The sequence below is a fragment of the Mytilus galloprovincialis genome, chromosome 11, assembly GCF_965363235.1.
Source record: "Mytilus galloprovincialis chromosome 11, xbMytGall1.hap1.1, whole genome shotgun sequence".
NCBI lineage: Eukaryota > Metazoa > Mollusca > Bivalvia > Mytilida > Mytilidae > Mytilus > Mytilus galloprovincialis.
This window is the reverse complement of record NC_134848.1, coordinates 1,276,384-1,297,503: the sequence shown is the minus strand read 5'-3', so window position 1 is coordinate 1,297,503 and position 21,120 is coordinate 1,276,384. Positions and strand designations below refer to the sequence as shown.

At 33.8% G+C, this 21,120-nt stretch overlaps 1 protein-coding gene across 14 annotated transcripts in view; it reads left to right on the top strand.

The window, feature by feature from the left end:
• Window positions 1–21,120, top strand: part of LOC143051499 (CUGBP Elav-like family member 4) — a 127,576-nt gene that overhangs the window by 12,678 nt on the left and 93,778 nt on the right. For all 14 annotated transcript variants that reach the window (XR_012970809.1, XM_076224392.1, XM_076224391.1 and 11 more), the window contains exon 2: window positions 16,771–16,853. Coding sequence is in view for 13 of the 14 variants with exons in the window: in XM_076224392.1 (XP_076080507.1) it covers window positions 16,771–16,853 (83 nt within the window). In the remaining variant the exon portion in view is untranslated. The remainder of the gene's footprint in view (window positions 1–16,770; window positions 16,854–21,120) is intronic.

Genomic DNA, 21,120 nt, shown 5'->3' with positions numbered 1-21,120 from the left:
TTCACTGAATAAAGTAAAGGAGGGCATGAAGTTACATTATTTTGATGACTTTCTATCGGTTTTAAATTGTTGCCTGGTCTCGGTTTTTCTTAATCAAACTATGACTATTAAAAATTGGAACATTACAGAGGTGGACTTCGAGGGAGGGTCAAGGTGCTCGCATCACCTTTTTGTGGGGGAAATTTGGTTGATTGTATAGGGAATCAATGAAGCATGACTGTAGCGGGCCTACTCTTAGGCAGCCAGTCCCCAATCCCTTTTTGAAAATCTCTGAATACGCCACCGAACTACTGTTGCCTATATTTACCATGGGTTGACTATCTATGTAAAGAAGGAAAAGTTGAAATAGATGGTATACACGTTCATATTAGATTTTTCAAGCTACAAATTATTACATTTATACGGTATATGACATGTATTATTGAAGTTGGTCGAAGAAGTTGTGTTGAGCCAAACGTATCAATAAGGGATCTATGATAAGGGGAGATGTTTGGAAAAAGGCAGGACAGGAGATTTGAGTAAAAAAAAGGCCGGATGAACATCTTGGCCAAACAAAAAGGCAGGATCACAATTTATGTAAAAAAAATCAGGATGAAAAAAAGGAGGACCGAATAGAGTAAAAATAAAAACACATGATAGAGAGTTCAACAAAAAAAAATTCAGGACAAAATTATTTATCCTAGCCCTTCCCCCAAAATAAAAATCAAATAGTAGCTCCCTTTATTGACGGTTTCATTGGGTTTTTTTTATTCAACAGATATGATTTCACTTCTTAATGCTTTATTTTTCCAACCTCTCCCTTAAAAATCGTAAATCTGTTAAATAAAAGAAACTATAAAGTCTGAATTCCCCAAAAATACCAGATCCTCGAAAGGTACTATTGTCCCTAAAAGTGTAGGGAAAAAAATAAAATAAAAACTTCAATTTTAACAAACTGGTCATTAATATGAACTGTCCAATACCTTATATATATAAAACATATGAAATCAATATAAAGTTGTGTTAACCCCCAATGCATTTTAATATTGAACTAGATAAATAAGAAATACCAAATCTCGCGAAGTCATAACCATTTGTGCACTTACCAATAGGACGTTATCCTCCCCTCTATGATCGTTCGTCATTATTATCACAATATCAGCTGATAACGTACATTTTGTCGCATACTAGACAACTTTATTTGTCCTTATTTATCAGAAAATGCTCCGTTGGAACAAACAGTTACGATCATCTTAAGTACAAGTTACGATCATCGTTTATGAAAATAAATAAAAGTTACGATCATCATCGTGATTTTTTGTATCTCGATTTTCATTCTTCTTGTTGCTTTTCCATCCAGTCCGAAAAAATATTTCATTGGCAACGCTTATAAAGATGTTTCTTGAAATAATACATATCTGAAAATAACCTGTTAAAGTGGAGTAATCAGCCTTATAAAATTTCCCTATATTTGTGTCCACCATATTGGGATGATCGTAACTGCAGTTACGATCATCACGTTGACGCCAGTGAACACTTAGACTTACATCTTTAAGGTTGTCTTTTGATATTACATAGACCACTCATATAATCCGTATCGGTGAGACAAACACTTAGACTTACATCTTTAAGGTTGTCTTTTGATATTACATAGACCACTCATATAAACCGTATCGGTGAGACAAACACTTAGACTTACATCTTTAAGGTCGTCTTTTGATATTACATAGACCACTCATATAATCCGTATTGGTGAGACAAACACTTAGACTTACATCTTTAAGGTTGTCTTTTGATATTACATAGACAACTCATATAATCCGTATCGGTGAGACAAACACTTAGACTTACATTTTTAAGGTTGTCTTTTGATATTACATAGACCACTCATATAAACCGTATCGGTGAGACAAACACTTAGACTTACATCTTTAAGGTCGTCTTTTGATATTACATAGACCACTCATATAAACCGTATCGGTGAGACAAACACTTAGACTTACATCTTTAAGGTCGTCTTTTGATATTACATAGACCACTCATATAAACCGTATCGGTGAGACAAACACTTAGACTTACATCTTTAAGGTTGTCTTTTGATTTTACATAGACCACTCATATAATCCGTATCGGTGAGACAAACACTTAGACTTACATCTTTAAGGTCGTCTTTTGATATTACATAGACCACTCATATAAACCGTATCGGTGAGACAAACACTTAGACTTACATTTTTAAGGTTGTCTTTTGATATTACATAGACCACTCATATAATCCGTATCGGTGAGACAAACACTTAGACTTACATCTTTAAAGTCGTCTTTTGATATTGCATAGACCACTCATATAAACCGTATCGGTGAGACAAACACTTAGACTTACATCTTTAAGGTCGTCTTTTGATATTACATAGACCACTCATATAAACCGTATCGGTGAGACAAACACTTAGACTTACATTTTTAAGGTTGTCTTTTGATATTACATAGACCACTCATATAATCCGTATCGGTGAGACAAACACTTAGACTTACATCTTTAAGGTCGTCTTTTGATATTGCATAGACCACTCATATAAACCGTATCGGTGAGACAAACACTTAGACTTACATCTTTAAGGTCGTCTTTTGATATTACATAGACCACTCATATAAACCGTATCGGTGAGACAAACACTTAGACTTACATCTTTAAGGTCGTCTTTTGATATTACATAGACCACTCATATAATCCGTATCGGTGAGACAAACACTTAGACTTACATTTTTAAGGTTGTCTTTTGATATTACATAGACCACTCATATAAACCGTATCGGTGAGACAAACACTTAGACTTACATCTTTAAGGTCGTCTTTTGATATTACATAGACCACTCATATAATCCGTATCGGTGAGACAAACACTTAGACTTACATCTTTAAGGTTGTCTTTTGATATTACATAGACCACTCATATAATCCGTATCGGTGAGACAAACACTTAGACTTACATTTTTAAGGTTGTCTTTTGATATTACATAGACCCCTCATATAACCGTATCGGTGAGACAAACACTTAGACTTACATCTTTAAGGTCGTCTTTTGATATTACATAGACCACTCATATAAACCGTATCGGTGAGACAAACACTTAGACTTACATCTTTAAGGTTGTCTTTTGATATTACATAGACCACTCATATAATCCGTATCGGTGAGACAAACACTTAGACTTACATCTTTAAGGTCGTCTTTTGATATTACATAGACCACTCATATAATCCGTATCGGTGAGACAAACACTTAGACTTACATCTTTAAGGTTGTCTTTTGATATTACATAGACCACTCATATAATCCGTATCGGTGAGACAAACACTTAGACTTACATCTTTAAGGTCGTCTTTTGATATTACATAGACCACTCATATAAACCGTATCGGTGAGACAAACACTTAGACTTACATCTTTAAGGTTGTCTTTTGATATTACATAGACCACTCATATAATCCGTATCGGTGAGACAAACACTTAGACTTACATCTTTAAGGTCGTCTTTTGATATTACATAGACCACTCATATAAACCGTATCGGTGAGACAAACACTTAGACTTACATCTTTAAGGTCGTCTTTTGATATTACATAGACCACTCATATAAACCGTATCGGTGAGACAAACACTTAGACTTACATTTTTAAGGTTGTCTTTTGATATTACATAGACCACTCATATAAACCGTATCGGTGAGACAAACACTTAGACTTACATCTTTAAGGTCGTCTTTTGATATTACATAGACCACTCATATAAACCGTATCGGTGAGACAAACACTTAGACTTACATTTTTAAGGTTGTCTTTTGATATTACATAGACCACTCATATAAACCGTATCGGTGAGACAAACACTTAGACTTACATCTTTAAGGTCGTCTTTTGATATTACATAGACCACTCATATAAACCGTATCGGTGAGACAAACACTTAGACTTACATCTTTAAGGTTGTCTTTTGATATTACATAGACCACTCATATAATCCGTATCGGTGAGACAAACACTTAGACTTACATCTTTAAGGTCGTCTTTTGATATTACATAGACCACTCATATAATCCGTATTGGTGAGACAAACACTTAGACTTACATCTTTAAGGTTGTCTTTTGATATAACATAGACCACTCATATAATCCGTATCGGTGAGACAAACACTTAGACTTACATCTTTAAGGTCGTCTTTTGATATAACATAGACCACTCATATAATCCGTATCGGTGAGACAAACACTTAGACTTACATCTTTAAGGTTGTCTTTTGATATTACATAGACCACTCATATAAACCGTATCGGTGAGACAAAGCTTCCTTTTCTGATTTTCTTCTGTTATCTCGTCTGTTATCTCGTCTGTTATCTCGTCTGACGATAATACGCAGACATTACTACTCATACATCGGCACGACAGAACTTCCTAATTTGTAATCTTTGATACATTATATATACAAGAAGCAGCAATATATCGCTTTATTAAATGTGGGTTTTGCTATTGAGCATAAAACATGCAGTGTGTGAAAATATAGATATAAAAAGAAGATAGTATTTACAGCTCTCCACAAGAGACCAAATGACAAATATAATAATAAAAGAAGATGTGGCATGCCTGCCAAGTAGGCAACTCTCCACAAGAGACACGGAAATCGACAACTTTAGGTCACTGAATGGCCTTCAACAATCAGCAAAGTCCATAGTTTGTTCTCGTAAAATACGATCTTTACACACATATTTTAATTTAGTTATGCAATACAATACAAAACATTATATTGTGATCTGCACAATCAGCACATCTCACTGTGGACTAATTAGTATCGATTCGATAAATAGAATAACCCTCTCAGTCTGATATCAAGCAGACATCGGGATTCTAAATCAATGTAACATCATCTGGTGCATTTAAGTACTTAAGACATTTTAGGTACGGCTGTCATTGTCATCAAGTTGGACAGTTTCTAAAATGTAGGAAAATAAATTTCGTTATATATGTATGAGGCTCCCGCAGGGTCAAAAACGACCTGCGACCTCTGGGCTTTTTAGAGGCGACTTCCGACCTGAGGGCAGTCAATAGTAAATACACTAATCGTTTAGCATCGGCCACTCGTGATGACGTCAATATCAGTTACGGTTAAGAAACACCAAAACAGACGAACATCTATGGCTGTTTAAACTCTCAACTTAAATTTACTAAAACATTATGTTATCATATGACTACTATTAGTCCAAGATAAAACTAATGACTTGAAGGCCTGGTAAAAGCTGCATTGAAACCTATACATATCACATCCTTCTTATCTAACAATTGTTTTCAAAACTCTGTTTGGGATACCTGGATGTATCACGTTAAGCTAATAATGGCATAAAGATATAAAAGAAATGATTGGTAAAACTTAATGAAGCTAATGCGAGGCAGTGCTTACAATTTCCGTCCAAGACAAAATGACGGCTAATATTTATTTACGTTAATTTGTAGTATAGATCAAAATTCATCTTTCAATACGTATTTGAATGCTCCAAAATCCTTCATGTGGATAGTTTTCAAAGGTACATGTATGCGGTGCATGCATTATGTCGATTTCTACCCGACACATCTCAATGTAAACTATGCATAAATTTTATATTGGCGAGTATTTGAAGACAAACGGCTTTGCACCTTAGTCATTTGCTATACAGCACAGGATTGTGCAGATGATATGTCGACAGATTCATCTATACAATTGCATAAGAATGATAAACTGTTTATTGAACTGTACCACAGCATCAGGGTGATATTAACACAGCACCAGTATCGATTTTGAAGAAATAGAAATGATCTAGCAAAAGAAAGACAACTCTAGTCAATTGACACGATACTGCCGTTGAAATTCATGCATTATTTCGTATGTTATATTGTTGTACTATCATGTATCATGTGAGGCCTTTACTGAAATAAAACGTTTCAATGTTTCAATGTTTCAACAAATTGTTATAGTATACATCATTTTTGAGTCTAGTAATTAAGGATAATAATCTTGATAAAAAAAAATATATAATCGATTGTTATATTTTAAATTTATTCACTGTTAGAATAATCCTGAATAGGCATGAAATATTTTCCACTGCACGATTAGAGAGCATCAACCTATTAAGTAATCCATCCACTGTTTAAATGTTTGGAACAAAAATTATCCAAACGCAAGTATCGTCCATTTCATATTTACGATTGTATACAATATAATCATGTAACTACAAGAATCATTGAGATGTGTTTTAGATTTTATTTGCTGTATCGTTTACCTTCATGTCATATATAAGTTTTTGTTCATCGATATGTTAGTTTAAAGTTGGACTGGAGATCCTTGAAAAAACATATGGTCAATATTTGAACAAATACAATAGAAATTGAGTTGCTATGTCATTTTTATGAAAGTTATTATGAACAAATTACGTCATGCGCACACTGCTTCCTCATTCATACATAGCTACTTTTGCATAGGTACTATTTCTGTACTAAAAATTTGTAGTACTGGAAATTTACTTTTAATATTTAGTACTATTTCTTTACTTTAAAACTATTGCAATATTTAGGCACTTGTATTTTACAGTACTTGATTTGTACTAAATATTTTGGTACAGAAATAATACAATTTTAAAATTGAGAATGGAAATGGGGAATGTATCAAAGAGGCAACAACCCGACCATAGAAAAAACAACAGCAGAAGGTCACCAACAGGTCTTCAATGTAACGAGAAATTCCCGCACCCGGAGGCGTCCTTCAGCTGGCTCCTAAACAAATATATACTAGTTCAGTGATAATGAACGCCATACTAATTTCCAAATTGTACACAAGAAACTAAAATTAAAACAATACAAGACTAACAAAGACCAGAGGCTCCTGACTTGGGACAGGCGCAAAAATGCGGCGGGGTTAAACATGTTTATGAGATCTCAACCCTCCCCTATACCTCTAGCCAATGTAAAAATATTCCATGTTTAAAAATCATAACTTTAAGAGATTTGAAATAGAAAAACTTTCAAAATGCTGAAAATGTAACAGTAGTAACCAAAAATCTGTAGTACCTAAATTTCAAGTACAAATAAAGTATTGTAAAATACAGGTACCTTAATATTACAATAATTTTAGAGTAACAAAAAGTAAAAACACAAAAATACTGAACTCCGAGGAAAATTCAAAAAGGAAAATCAAAAGGCAAAAGGCAAAATCAAAAGTCCAAGCACATCAAACGAATGGATAACAACTGTCATATTCCTGACTTGGTACAGGCATTTTCTAATGTAGAAAATGGTGGATTGAACCTGGTTTTATAGCTAGCTAAACCTCTCACTTGTATGACAGTCGCATCAAATTCCATTACATTGTCAACGATGCATGAACAAAACAAACATACTCAAAGAGTAAAAATGTCAAAAATAGGGGTACAACAGTCAATATTGTGTTATCATCTTAATATCACTACATAAACAACAAATGTACTGAATATTAAAAGTAGATTTCCAGTACTACAAAGTTTTAGTACAGAAATAGTACCTATAAATTTGCGTCTTCTCTTTTCTTCGCGGCACTTATTGTGGCTATTTCTTTACTCGTTAAGTGCACTTGCAAATAATTGTTACGATAAAAAAAAAGCGGTCTGAATCGTTTTAATTTCTTGGACCTTCAAATTCGGAACGATGTTTTATCAATAGTGTTTTAGATTATACATTTATTTTTTTTCTCGTGTATGATATTTGTCATTATTAGTTTTCAATTATGGCTGATAGATTAAGTATCTTCACTGAGAGAATGACGGAACTAAGACAGCAGCTGAGTACACCTAACTTTATACAGTCTGCGTTTGACAGGTTATTAATTTACTTGTTAGATCAACTGGTACTGGTTCATCTAATTTACTAGTAACACAAATATAAAATATTTCAACAGTGTTTTGTAAACACATGCATATATTTCCTAAGTATTTTCGGATGTTCCACATCTTCATTACCAATCAATTGTCCGTCAATTATTTGGGGGGAGAGTAGAGTTACGGGTTTCCAGGGGACCTTGGTGTCTGTTATGTTGTTTAGTCAAAAAAGAAGAGGCCACACAAAGTCCTTACGACTTTAAGCAAAAGAACAACTCTATACTACTACTTAGGAGATAACTGTATTGTATTTTAAGCTCCGACGGCATCAATTGGGGATTTGATGGTCGCAAATTAAGTTTACTGGCGACGCGTTAGCGGAGACAGTAAACGGGTATTTGTGACCATCAAATCCCCAATTGATGCCGTCGGAGCTTAAAATACAATATTGTTATCTCCATTCTAACGAAACTGACAGAAAACAAAGTTAAAACATGTATTTAAAATATGTCATATGCCGTCTGCGCTTGCGCGTACGTCCCATAGCATCAATTGTCAATTGATGCCATGTAAGAAAGTGACGTTATCCAATCAAAATGAACGTTACAAACGTTGTTGCATTAGAATAACTAATAGAGACCTTCAACTTGTAGCAAAAGTACTGAATGCACTACAATCTCATAACAACCACTAGCACGGCTTAGATGTAAATTTGGTTGGAGAGGTGTCTCATTGGTAATTATACCAAATCTTTTTTTATTTTTATTTATCTTTCCACATTGAACATCGTAGTGCATGTGAACGACAGGCATTTTATCTATTTCATATGTTTTCATTTCCGCCTCGTTCTCAATTTCATGCAGATATTTATCATTTTTTGTCATTCTTTTAATCTTTATTTAGACTATCAGAAAGTATTTGTTTATTTTTTGAAACAGGATCAAAAAATGTCTTTTACAACAGTTGCATCTTCTGATATCTTCTAGACAGCTGTAAACAGCATCAAAAGGTTTAACTTATTGTTCAGTGTAATATTTCATGAATGCAGTTCTCGTGCGCGTGCCTTCAAGAATTTTATCTATGATTGCTTTTTAATTCAATTCGCATTCTCTGTTTCTAAAATTATTTATAGTGCATCTCGTAACACACATTTAACTAGATTATTACTTCTGAACTTCTGAGGCAGAAATTATCAATGCTAAATCTTCGTTATTTTATGTTGGAATTCTCAATAAAAAATAACTGTCATGTCTTTGAAAAATACATAGAGAGGTCGTTATTCATATCAATAAAGTTAATTAGTAATTTAGTTAAAACAAATTTAAATAATAAAATTTCATAAGGCGGAGAAGCTATAAAAAATGAAGTACCGCTGTCAGTCTCTTAAATATCAGCGATATTATATTTGATAATTTATTACTTTTCTTCCCTTCTCTGCTTGTATCATTTTTAAGAGAATACCACAATCGAAAACGAGGCATTGACTGTTGAAGAGGGACTTCCTAAATTGCAAATTGTCAATAAAGGAACCAGTACTATTCTATTTTATGTTAGACTTGAAATCGTAGCTATATAGGTTCCATAACTTCTTTTATTCAGATTGTATTGCCTTTTAGATCCGTAAGAAAAACCACGGCCTTTTTTTAATAACTTTTTAAAACTTTTTAAGAAGAAAACATTCCCATTTGTTACTTTTATCACTGTAGATGTAAAATTAATGTTGACCAAACGGTTGTCCATGGGGTTATCCAAACGATATCCGATCCAGTCGTTATTTTGATACCAAATGTAAGGGGAATAACACGTAAATAAACACTAGCTAGAACTTTTTTTTCGTAGTCCACCTATTACAAATCAGCAGTGGACCTATCATAAATCAGTAGTGGACCTATTACAAATAAGAAGTGAACCTATTACAAATTAGCAGTGAACCTATCATAAATCAGTAGTGGACCTATTACAAATAAGAAGTGAACCTATTACAACCCTGTAGTAGACCTATTACCTATTACAAATCAGTAGTGGACCTATTGCAAATCAGTAGTTGACCTATTACAAATTAGCAGTGAACCTATTACAAATTAGCAGTGGACCTATTACAAATTAGCAGTGAACCTATTACAAATTAGCAGTGAACCTATTACAAATTAGCAGTGAATCTATGCCAAACTGCAGTGGACCTATCATAAATCAGTAGTGAACCTATGACAAATTAGCAGTGAACCTATTACAAATTAGCAGTGAACCTATTACAAATTAGCAGTGAACCTATTACAAATTAGCAGTGAACCTATGACAAATTAGCAGTGAACCTATTACAAATTAGCAGTGAACCTATGCCAAACTGCAGTGGACCTATCATAAATCAGTAGTAGACCTATTACAAATTAAAAGTGAACCTTTGCCAAACTGCAGTGGACCTATTACCTATTACAAATCAGTAGTGAACCTATTGCAAATCAGTAGTGGACCTATTACAAATTAGCAGTGAACCTATTACAAATTAGCAGTGAATCTATGCCAAACTGCAGTGGACCTATCATAAATCAGTAGTAGACCTATTACAAATTAATAGTGAACCTATTACAAATTAGCAGTGAACCTATTACAAATTAGCAGTGGACCTATCATAAATCAGTAGTGAACCTATGACAAATTAGCAGTGAACCTATTACAAATTAGCAGTGAACCTATGCCAAACTGCAGTGGCCCTATCATAAATCAGTAGTAGACCTATTACAAATTAATAGTGAACCTATTACAAATTAGCAGTGAACCTATTACAAATTAGCAGTGAACCTAATACAAATTAGCAGTGAACCTATTACAAATTAGCAGTGGACCTATCATAAATCAGTAGTGAACCTATGACTAATTAGCAGTGAACCTTTTACAAATCAGCAGTGGGCCTATCATAAATCAGTATTTGACATATTACAAATCAGAATTTGACCTATTACAGATTCGTAATGGAACTATTGCAAGACAACATAGGTTTTTTTTAGTTACTAGTTCCCTTCCTGACGACCCACTAACTCATTTAATTCATTTATTGGTTTTCCATTTATTCTCGTATCTACTTTGTCTTATATTAATGCGGCTGAGGAATTTTAACATGTTTAATGTACTGTCAGTTCGTTAATGTAAGTGCGGTGATATACACGCATTTAATGAGATTAAAATGCTAAATTTAAATACAAACAATTATGTTATAGTATAAAATACAAAAGTGTAGTCTCATTTATATTTAATTATAAAAAAAAATACATTACAAACAATTTGTGGAGAAAGGTTGTTGCAAATGAGATAATTTATTCCGATCAGTTAAAGTAGGATACTTATTTAAAAATAAAAATAGGGAGGATGTGGCATTATTTCCAATGAGACTTCTCTCTACAAGAGACCAAATGAAACAGATGTTAACAACTACAGATCACCGGATTTATTTCATGAATTATAAGGATTGTCATTGAATATCGCAAAATAAATCAAAGACATGACCAGGGCATAAAAGGTTTTGTTTATTGTCCACTAGAATATTTGGGGTTGCCTTGCTGTTTCTAGATTTAACCATAAACTTGTCTGGAAAGATGGCTCTGTAAGTTTTAGCTGATAGAGATAGACAACGCTGTTTTTATATCTAACGTGCAAAATGACGAATTATAAAACAATTACACAAATAGAATAATTTTCATAACTGCGTGGACAATACCATTTCTATATTCACATCCTCTTTATAATATGTGATCAAATTTCCTTTTTAACATTTTGCATCCCAGAATATTATTTTGCATGGTGCAGTTTTCATGTGACCTACATTCTGTGACCTACATTCCTGGTTTTTATATGAACAAACTGAAGCCAGTCAATACCGTCAATCAAATAAACCGAATGTTTGTTTTGACGTTTCAACAGAAAGATTTTCGCCTTTCAGTATCTTTACTCTTCCAAACAAATATCTGCAGAACTGGAAAATCAATTACACTTGAAAACTAATTAAAGAATGCAACTGTTGTTGACGTGTATACATTCCGGTTTCCATTTTATTATCCATTGAGTTACGATAAATCCAGTTCAGGTTTGAAATGTTTGATTCTAAAAATCCATAAAAATAAAATTTAAAAGCGCTGGAAGTTTTAACAGAATTTCTAGGTCAACCTTCTCTGCTCTATGCAACCCTTACATTTGCAGTAAACAAAAAGCCAACTACTGTCGTATCTTATGAAATGTTTCAGATTTAGTAGGCTCGACATGGGGTGATATTGGTGTTTGGGGTGAAAATGTGACTCTTGAATTACACCCCTTCCTATATATATTCTAGTGAAGCTCGATTAATATATAGTTCGGTGCAGCTTAACTTTTTAAATAAATTAAATTGTATATATATACAGACTGAAAATTCGATTATACTAAGTAACACATGTGGAGCAGGTTCTAATTACCATTCTGGAGCACCTGCAATCACTCTGCGTTTTTAATACTTTAGTAGGGTTGCTCAATCTTTAGTTTTCTATGTTGTGTTATGTATTTTGTTGTTTGTCTTTTGGTTTTTTTGTTTTTTTTTGCAATTGCGCTGTCATTTTATTTTCGAATTATGAGTTTGAATAACCCTTTGCTATCTTTCATCTCTCATCTAAAACGTCTATCCATTTTTTTTAAATAAAGAGTTGACATCCATATTAACCATTGTGAACAAACACGTTAAAAATCCGGCTAAGCGAGTCCGTTCAAAGCAGGATCAATGTTTCTTATGTTCTCTTATGAATATATATGCAATTAATTTGCCACTGGACGTTAGTTTTAATGCTGAATTTATAACTAGCTATGAAGTTAAATTACAGAAACCTCTACGTACACAAACAATTAAATATTTGCTTTATTCAAAATAAAAACTTTTCTCATAAACAACACATCGTTTATTATATTATTAGTATAATATTGCATTGGAACCAATAAGACATGATATTTTACAAAATCTATTTGTTTTAACCTTTGACATGGTCTATTATCTTTGTGCAATATCTTCACAATTTAAAATAAATAGCTGCACCGCTGTTTAATCAATCATACGTCATCATTAATTAAAGGATGTAACTGTTACCGACGGCTGCACATTCCTATCTTCATTAAGGAGAGCATATTCATTATGTTTAAAAGAGATACTTTAACGGTCGTTACGAGATTTGTATACCTTTTGACAGGTAAAACATTCATAAGATTCTTTAAAAAATGCAAAGTTACTTTGGTAAAAATAAAAAGTTCCACTGATAAAAGAGGGCGAAAAATAACAAAGGGACATTTCAAACTATAAAAAAGCATAAAAAAACTGTCAACGCCATGGCTTATAACGAAAAAGACAAAAAGACAAACAGTCAAACAGACGAACAATAGTACACAAAACACAACTTAGTAAACTAAAAACTGAGCAGTACGACCCCCACCAAATATTGTGGTGATCTCGTGTGATCTCACGTGATCCAGAAGGTTAGCAGATTCTGCTCGACATGTAGCAACCGTTGTGCTACTCGAGTTAGTACACATACAGTATTAAACCTAATTCGGGAAAAGGGGAATAATATTCACCATTAGAGAAAGAGTTTCTAGTGTTCAGAATCACCACCATTGTTCTGATGTGTTAACACCATATTATTTTCAACTAAATTATAATTTCCAATTACATTCCATGTGGTTTGTAACACAAAAAGACTACTGCTGGGTTTGCATGTCATGGCATATCTAACAGGGGCGGATCAAGGATTTTGAAAAGGGGGGAGGCGAAGTAATAAATTTTGCCAAGCGGAGCGAGGCTAAAAAAAAATTGGGACTTTTTTTTTTGGCTAAAGTAAGTGTAAAATGCATTGAGTTAAAGTGTAGGGGCTGAGTTAAAGTGTAGGGGCTGGACATTTTTGGTGCAGTATTCTCTACATTGATTGTCTATTATAAAATGATTGAATGGATCCAAAGCTATGTACTATTTAATATATTTGAAGTGGAATTTGTCAGTAAAAATGGACATGGGAAATATCCGTTTGTTGTATGGTTAGTTAGCTTTACATATTTCTTGTTGTGAACAAGATATACGGCTATTCAATGAAATTTACAATACGATCGACACGAAGAAAAACAAACAAGAAATTTTTATTCATTGAAATGTTTGGTTGAAATGTTTCACCAAACAATGGAAGCGAGGGGTGTCATCCTTAGCTTTCTTATTGTTTCAGGTAAAACTGGACTCTGTTTGAGCCTCCCTTTGATATAAAACGTATATTAGGTATAAAATTGTATATACTTACTGGAAGACTAATGTTTGAGTATTCATCCTGTATTTCTATATGACAAGTGGACCTTTTTATTATACTAAGAAACATATGTGGAGCAGGACCTGCTTACCCTTCATGGGGCACCTGAGATCACCCCCGAATTTTGGTTGGGTTCGTGTTGCTCATTCGTTAGTTTTCTACGTTATATTTGTTTACTGCTGTTGTCTATTTGTCTTCTATTTTACTATTTCGCTGTCTTCTTTAAACATGTGTTACTGTAACTTGAATTTCAAAATGACTGAGTGACGGGTTTTTTTTTCGACGTACTTGTCAACTCCGCCGTAGCGAATTACATAACTTTGACATAATCAATAATATATTACAGTGAATACGACCGAAAAATGTCTTTATAAGTGGAGAATTGTCGCATTAAAATGAAAAACACGGCAAAATTCCCGAAGTCTAGGCTGATTATTAATCATTTTACCAACAAAAAAAAGTGCCAGCAAATAGGGGGCGTACGCCCTTTACGCCCCCCTCTGAATCCGCCACTGTCTAAGTCAATATACAATCAATATACAATCTCTCATTATCAAGCTGCGAACGTAACATTAAATGTGAGATTCGTTATAAAAGCTCGGTTTTACTCATTGTTGTAGGCCGTACGGTGACCTATAGATAAGCTCGGCTTTACTCATTGTTGTAGGCCGAACGGTGACCTATAGATAAGCTCGGCTTTACTCATTGTTGTAGGCCGTACGGTTACCTATAGATAAGCTCGGCTTTACTCATTGTTGTAGGTCGCACGGTGACCTATAGATAAGCTCGGCTTTACTCATTGTTGTAGGCCGCACGGTGACCTATAGATAAGCTCGGCTTTACTCATTGTTGTAGGCCGCACGGTGACCTATAGATAAGCTCGGCTTTACTCATTGTTGAAGGCCGCACGGTGACCTATAGATAAGCTCGGCTTTAATCATTGTTGAAGGCCGCACGGTGACCTATAGATAAGCTCGGCTTTACTCATTGTTGTAGGCCGTACGGTGACCTATAGATAAGCTCGGCTTTTCTCATTGTTGTAGGCCGTACGGTGACCTATAGATAAGCTCGGCTTTACTCATTGTTGTAGGCCGCACGGTGACCTATAGTTGTTAACTGCTGTGTCATTTGGTCTCTTGTGGAGAAAATATTGACGGACGCTTTTTTAGGACAGACACAAGAATGGACGGACGCAATCACGAACACAGTCTAGCGAGACTTAATTTTGCGTTTGTAGAAGCAGGCAAAAAAGGTATTACAATAAAATGATTTTAAGGTTTTGCTTCACATGTTCTATCATCAACAATTAACAGTTAGTATAAACATAATTTTCTTTATTTACGTTTTCTGGAGCATCCGGGATAAACAATATAGCCGTTTCCGGTAATTACATTTCAAGACACCCGTTAATTAACGCGAGATCAAACAATTTTGGTGGTACTTCAATCAAGGAAGGCACGTGTTATGAATTAGCACTTATATCCATGTTCTTACAAAAAACGGAAATTAATGTCTCAATTGAAATTGTGAATGAATATTCATAAATAGTACGCGCACTCATCTAACATGCTTTTCTTAGTACGTTACATAACGATGGAAGTTTATTATTTATTCAGTCGAGAGGTTTTAAGGAGCCGAACTCTTCTGAAACATGAAAAAGCCATCGTGTTATGATATACATAAACATTTCTTATTACGAGATGCAAACACTCAAAAACTTTTTTTTTTTATTCTTTTCTCACGCATGTGCAGCTGAATTAACGGACTAGTTTATATTTTTGCACCGAAATATGAATAACTGAATTATAAAAAAAAAAGAGTCACAAAAATTGAACTTAACGTTGAACTTTTTCATCATTTACAATCAGCCTTTTTCAATCAATTATTTTCCTAGTGGCTATTTATCCGGCTAGCCAGAGGAATAATGCTAAGACCATTTGGCATGTCAATTTTCCTTAACGTTTACATGTTTGGTGTTTATATAAATGGCTCTTTAAAATGTTATTGAAGGATTATTAGAGATGCAACAGCGTATAATGATCTGCGATACTTTCTCAAAATTTACCTTTGCCAAAGATCTGCATGCATGACATCGATCTATGCAATATCCATGATTCATTTGTAAAATAAGGGGAAAAGAGTCTAAAAATATATTATTAATAAGAAGGTGCATGAGCGTAGTCAATGCTTGTTCAGCGGTTCGGACGGTAATTATATGACAGACTGTGACTGTGAACCGAAATTGAGATGATAGGGAGAAACAAACTAAAAAATGCAGAATGCGGACAAATAAAAAAACAAAACAAAAAAGAATCAGGAACCAGAATTTAACTGCGACTTATTTGCTCGTAGCTTGAAATACAAAAGGCGCTCGAAAAGAGCAATCAATGTTCATTCCGTGAATGTTCCTAAAAAAAGGCGAGGTAAGATATTACGCCATATCCGGTCTTTTTGTCTTTTGTGCCATATTTACTGATGAACAATCGCATGGACGCTATCGTTTCTGCTTGGTCTGTACCACGTGCATGGGAATATATTGTTCTCCATCTGTCCCATAGTTATATTGAGTGTCTTCCCATTTCTCATCGAATCAGTTATCATTTTCTGTTCTTACAGGTTGTGCCTTCCTAACTTACTGCAACAAAGACAGCGCTATAAACGCACAACACGAGTTACACGAACTGAAAACATTACCTGGGGTAAGTCCTTATACATGTATACTTTAACTTGTTACAGATACAGTGTTGTCAATGCATACCACGGTTTCACCCGAGGTAAGTAACACACAGCATGAGTAGCATGCACACATTTGGTATGCAACACACATCACGTTTACACCTTGAGTCACGTACACCACGAGTTGCACCTGAGGTTAGAAACGCAAACCGCGAGTTATACCTGGGTTTAGTAGCGCAAACCACCTGGGGAAATGAATGCACACCACAAGTTACACATATGGTAAGTAAAGCTCAATGTCCAGCAGACGCAATGATCTGGCCAGATAACAGACAACGGGATCAATGCAGTTTGCAAATATGACATTCAAATGACGTTAGTAAAAGGTTTTAATTGGACAGCGTTTCGGAATCCATTATTCACTGTATTTGAATGCAATTATGGTACTTGTTCAGCACTCTTTACAATATAAAAGAAAATATCAAAAATATTGCTGAAAAATCTGGAATTGTCTTTCTCTGTTATTATTTTGTCGATCGTTAGAAGGCGCCAAGGACGCTAAAACTGCGCAATTTAATTGACGATAGCGGAAATTATACAGGTCCCTTGATGGATATATATTACGAATTACAGAAAATTGAAGTCATATTTGCAGTATTTGACATGAGTTCTGGAAATACTTGACCTACATAGTAAATGCTTCACCTAATTATGTAATCACCTTCCAAATGCATGTTCACTGTAATTAAGACAGAGCAGAAGATATGTTAAGTATCTAACAAAAACAAACCTATCAATAACGTTTTAATGTAGAATTTTGTCTGTTTTATTGCATCTTTCTTTTGAAACTATATCTATGTTCTGGAATGCACAAAAAGCAGTTAAAAAACTTGCCACTTATTCTAATATTACTACTCGCCGGAAGTGACGTACTAGAATTTTATGTCTGTTCTAGAATGCACAAAAAGCAGTTAAAAAACTTGCCACCTATTCTAATATTACTACTCGCCGGAAGTGACGTACTGTGCGGAAATTTTATGTCTGTTCTAGAATGCACAAAAAGCAGTTTTTGCACTTTCATTGCTTCTTTAAAGTAAGAATGTTACCATACCAAAATATACGATTTGTTTCTTTGTAAATTGGATAGTAACACGTGCAACATAACTTTAGTTTAATACAAACATATTTATAACAATTGTATAGGCGGGGTAGAATATTTGTTTTTATTTAAGAATTGAATGCTTCTTTTTGTAAATTTATTGGGGTGTAAAAGCGTTGACCGAAGTACATTTTGTATGAAGCGCGGAAGCGCTTTGTGGCACCGTTAAAGTCCACAATTCCTCTAAAGTCCACAACACCGCTAAAGTCCACAACAAATTGCCGCTAAAGTCCACAACGCCGCTAAAGTCCACAAACTTTCCGCTAAAGTCCACATAATGACCTCCGCTAAAGTCCACAAGAAAACGCCGTTAAAGTCCACAACAACAAGTTCCGCTAAAGTCCACAAAAAAGCACCGTTAAAGTCCAAATAATTTTTTTTATAAATAAAAAATCAATTCGCTTCTTTTTTTACTCCCGATAGTATAGATCTAATAAAAAGCATGGACTATTGTTCTTGTTAAGTTTTTCTTATCAGCTTGAATTATATTTTTGATAAATGAAAAGATTACAGTTTCTGATTTTGATCCCCACAAATCTGATCTTTGTATTGCTATTTCCTATCAATCAAACAGACAACGTTTCGTAAAAGTTATCTACATGTAGCTATGGTGCTTTTTTCGTATTCTTTAGTAAACATTTGTACATCCACAAGAAACTCCAATATATCATTTTTTTTTATTTATATGCTGGAGACACTGACATATCTTGGAGCCTATATTTGGGGTCGTACTAAAAAGCGCCCCTGATCGCCCTGGGGAAGAAAAAGCGCCCGGGTAAGAAGAAAAAAACACCCGATAAAAGAAAAGGCGCCCGGGGAAAATATATAGATATTATATTGGCATGAGACAACTTTGTGTCGATGAAATAAGTTATGCACATTTTAATTTTTTTTTAATTTTAGACAAGTATTTTACTTATTCAGATAATAGACATTTGTTTATAATAAAGCACAAAAACAAGTATGAATGTTTCAATTTTAACAACAATATATGAATACTATTTCGAAAGACAGATAATAATGAATCACAGTTAATGCTGAAGATTTTTTTTAAATGTTAGACATCAAAAGACATGATTCTCCAAACCGATATCAAAATGAAAAACGCAAAAACAAAACAGATAGATACTTTATCCGCTAAATTCTAGATAGTATTTAATGATAATGAACAAGCTTCTGGCCAAATTTGGTACAAATCCAAGATAGTTAATTCTAAATTATATATACATGTAACTGTTATGTTAATATAATATATAACAACAAACCAGTGTACAGTGATTTGTATCACTACACTATAATAGTTATTACGGTTAGGTTGAATTTCCTGTCATTTGTTCAGTATTTCAGTACTTTGATTAGTATTTTGAAAAACCTAATGGAAGTCTAGTATGAAGATTTGAACTGAAACTTTAAACGAATTATAAACTTTCAAGGAATCGTTATGCGAGTTTATACATATTAATCTTTGTGTAATTTTGCATGTGATTAAAAGACTTTACCAAGTTAAACAACTATTGTATGTATATGTTTTGTCTCGAAATCAAAAACATAGTACACAGTTCACAGTACGGACACCATAAGTAAGCAGTCAATATGAAAATAAGGAGATGTGGTATGATTGCCGAAGGTACAACTCTCCACCAAGGTTTAAATGAAGTGAGTGTAAGGAATTAGTCAACCATTTGTTGTTTTAAATAAGGGAGTGCGGAACAATAACGAAGTAGTTGATAAAGATTGCATGGAGTCGAACGCATATGCCTAAAGCGGGGTTCATCGAATTCACAGCCGATGAGACAATTTCATCTCTATCAGAGAATTTAACACTATTATAGCTCACCGTAGGTCCTTCAATAATGAGCAAAATCGAGACTTACTTCACAGAAAGCTATGAAAGACTCCAAAATAAAAAAAAACTGTTGAACAATTCAAACGAGAAAAGTAACGGCCTGATATATTTAAATAACAATAAACGTGAAAATTATATGATAAACAGAAACAAACGACAGCCAACGAGTTACACGTTCCGGACTTGGATAGGTTCTGTACATGTACATACCACGGTAGGTATAGTGTCCGGCTAGGATCGTGTTTTTTTGAGTGATTTGATCGGGTTTTTTTCGAGTGTGACCACTTTTTTTCGAGTGAATATGATCAAAAATGTAAACAAACAGACTTCTTTTCTAACAAGACGTGATATAGAAGCTTGAGTTTGATATACAAGGTTATAAAAGATATGTTAGTATTTGAGATATGAAGAAAGTATCATTCTGACATTGATTTCCGTTTAAAAAGTTAAAATTAGCCTTAAAATGCTTTTATTTCCAAAGCCATTTTCTTACACATGCCAATGCAAATGTCGACGGAAATGCATACATGGAATCTATATATCGTTATATATACATACACTTTACAAAAGGTATTGTAATGGCATTGAAAAAGACATTTTGAGACTAAATTCAGTTTTCATGTCCGGGTTTTTTCGAGAGCAGTCCGGGCTTTTTCGAGTGTGTCCTTTTTTTATCGAGTGATTATACACATTTCCTATAGCTAAAATTGTTATGTGTAAATTCATTATAAGTCAAAACCTAAGCAATATCCTATTAACTGATATTTATGTTATAAATGTACAAGTATGATGCAAGTAATATTTAAATTTCCACTTTAATCTCTAAAATTGGTTTAAATATATATGTGTCATATTCATTGTTGAGTTGCTGTCTCATTGAAATGTTCTCAAATCAGGTTTTATTAAATAAAAAGTATAATATAAATTCATATTTATGTATTCCCTCCGTAATATAGATGCGTTTCAAAATTACCATAACGCAAAAATAGTCACGTTGCCTATAATATTATTATTTTCGAAAAACTAATCTTGTGTTTGCTCTTTTTAAGCCCCCCCCCCATGAATTATTTCTCAAATAAACAAATAAATTAATGAGAATTCTGCTTCCATTGGTACCAATTTTGATTAAATCCTGAAGGAAATAGGCCCTAAATATTTTTATGAAAAACTTAGATTTTTATGATACAAAATTTAATGATGATATTTGTAACAACAAATTGTAGGTTACACATCCTTCTGACTATTAAAATTCTGAATATTCTAAAAACGTATACGTATCTACCAA